The sequence below is a fragment of the Trypanosoma conorhini genome (genome assembly GCF_003719485.1).
Source record: "Trypanosoma conorhini strain 025E chromosome Unknown Tco_14.4_contig_01092, whole genome shotgun sequence".
Lineage (NCBI taxonomy): Eukaryota > Euglenozoa > Kinetoplastea > Trypanosomatida > Trypanosomatidae > Trypanosoma > Trypanosoma conorhini.
The window spans coordinates 1-1920 of NW_021705188.1; the positions used below are offsets into that span (position 1 = coordinate 1).

General features: G+C 58.2%; 1 protein-coding gene across 1 annotated transcript; it reads left to right on the forward strand.

The window, feature by feature from the left end:
- Positions 1-119: 119 nt before the first annotated feature.
- Positions 120-1172, forward strand: Tco025E_09383 (trans-sialidase; the record flags this gene model as incomplete). The annotated part of the gene is made up of 1 exon (XM_029376202.1): positions 120-1172. The coding sequence occupies one exon, from the start codon at positions 120-122 to the stop codon at positions 1170-1172; it is 1053 nt and encodes a 350-aa protein (XP_029223677.1).
- Between the last annotated feature and the right edge of the window lie 748 nt (positions 1173-1920).

Sequence of the window (1920 nt, forward strand, 5' to 3'; positions counted from 1 at the left end):
TACGCCACGGTTGTCTACCTCTCGAGTGACGCCAGAAAGGGGTACGATGGCGAAGGGCGGTGGTCAACTCGGGCTGCTCCTACACGACCCTCGTGGAGTACCAAGACGGAGTGCTCCTCATGATGACCGCCTGCAAAGATGGGGCGCGCCGGGTGTTCTTGTCGAAGAATTTGGGGGAGACGTGGGTGGAGGCCCTCGGGACCCTCTCGCGCGTGTGGGGCAACTCGCCGAAGCGCACCGGGTACGGCGACCAGAGCGGCCTTGCGGCTGCGACGATCAATGGGAAAAGAGTGCTCCTGTTCACGCACCCGGTGTTTCCCCAAAGCAGTTCGTACGCCAACCAGATCCACCTCTGGCTTTCCGATGGTGCCCGCATATTCGACGTGGGCCCGATTTCCCCCGAGAGCCGCTTCAGTGCGACCTCCAGCACGCTGCTGTACGCAAACGACAAGTTGTTTTCGCTCTACGAACGAAAGGAGGTCAAAACGCAACGCTTTGTGCTTGTGCGTCTGGACGACCAGCTGGAGCGCATAAAGGAGGTGCTGGCGCAGTGGGAGAAGCTTGAAACGGCCTTCTCCAGGCTCTGCGCATACTTGGGTGCGGCTGGGGTCTGCGACAGTTCCGTTCGCAGTGTCGGGATTTTGTCCAATACGGGCTCCGCCAGCCACTGGAACGACGAGTACCTCTGCGTGGACGCAGCGGTGAGTGGCGCGACGAAGGTCACGAACGGCTTTATGTTCAGCGGGGCCAATTCGTGGGCCCAGTGGCCCGTGGGCGCGCAGGGGCAGAACCAGCGGTACCACTTCGCAAACTACAAGTTTGCTCTTCTGGCGGCAGTGACCGTCAATGACCCGACGGGCGGAGCCTCCGTGCTCGGTGTGAAGTTCAACGGCACCGACGGTGCGGGCAACCGCCTTGGATTGCTCTGCAGCGGTGACAACAAGTGGGTGGTGAGGAGCCGGACTGAGGAGGCGGCGGCGCAGGGCGCCACGTGTGAGCCCAATAAGCAATACTACGTGTTTCTCATGCTCGATGACGGCAGGTTTTCCTTCTACGTCAACGGCGCGCCACTGAAGATTGCGGGTGCGGATGCCGCGGCGCTGGCGAAGAAGGACAGCGAGGAGATCGCGCACTTTTTACTTTGGGGCGGACGACGGCATGAGTGGTGTTGACGGCAGCGTGACCGTGACGAACGTCTTTCTGATGAGCCGCCCAGAGCAGGTCCCTGAATCCGACACACCCAACAACGGTGCCGGGTCAGGCGCCAATAAGCTGGACAGCTCCATACGTGCGCATGGATCTCGCGTGCTCTTGCTGCTCCTGGGGCTGTGGGGGCTTGCGGCTTTTTGCTGAGCCAAATAAAGCGTTGCTCTGACTTCCACTGGGAACGTGTGTGCGGCCCGTCCACACAGGCGAAAATAATATGTGCGTCCTTCGTGGGGGTTTGATGCGTTCATGTAGTATTTCCCTTCCTTTTCTTTCTGTGCGTGGATGCACGCGCTCTCTCTCCCCCTTCAGGGGTTGGCGCCGTCCGCTTTCGTTTTTGAATGCCCCTTGCTTTTCTTATATCAATTGCCTTTGAATTACTTTCCCCGTGGAGGTCGCGATGGCCTCAGTGTTTGCTGCTGTCGATCACACTCCCCAACTGCAGTGCGTGCCACGCCGATGAAGAAAAAAAATGAGGACTGCGGGGAGCAGCAGCAGGACGGTGAAGTTCCCAATGAAGTGTAAACGATGTTTGCACCTGCGGAGGTTCAGTGAGAGGTGAAGCAGGTGCATCCTTCCCCCGCAGGTAATGTACACAATTTTGTGAGGTCACCTGCCTATACGTCTTTTTTTTCTTTTGGTGGGGGTGGGGGTTTGGGCTCTTTTTTTTGTTGGTATGTCTGGAGGGAGAACGTTTTTTCTTTTTCCTTCTTT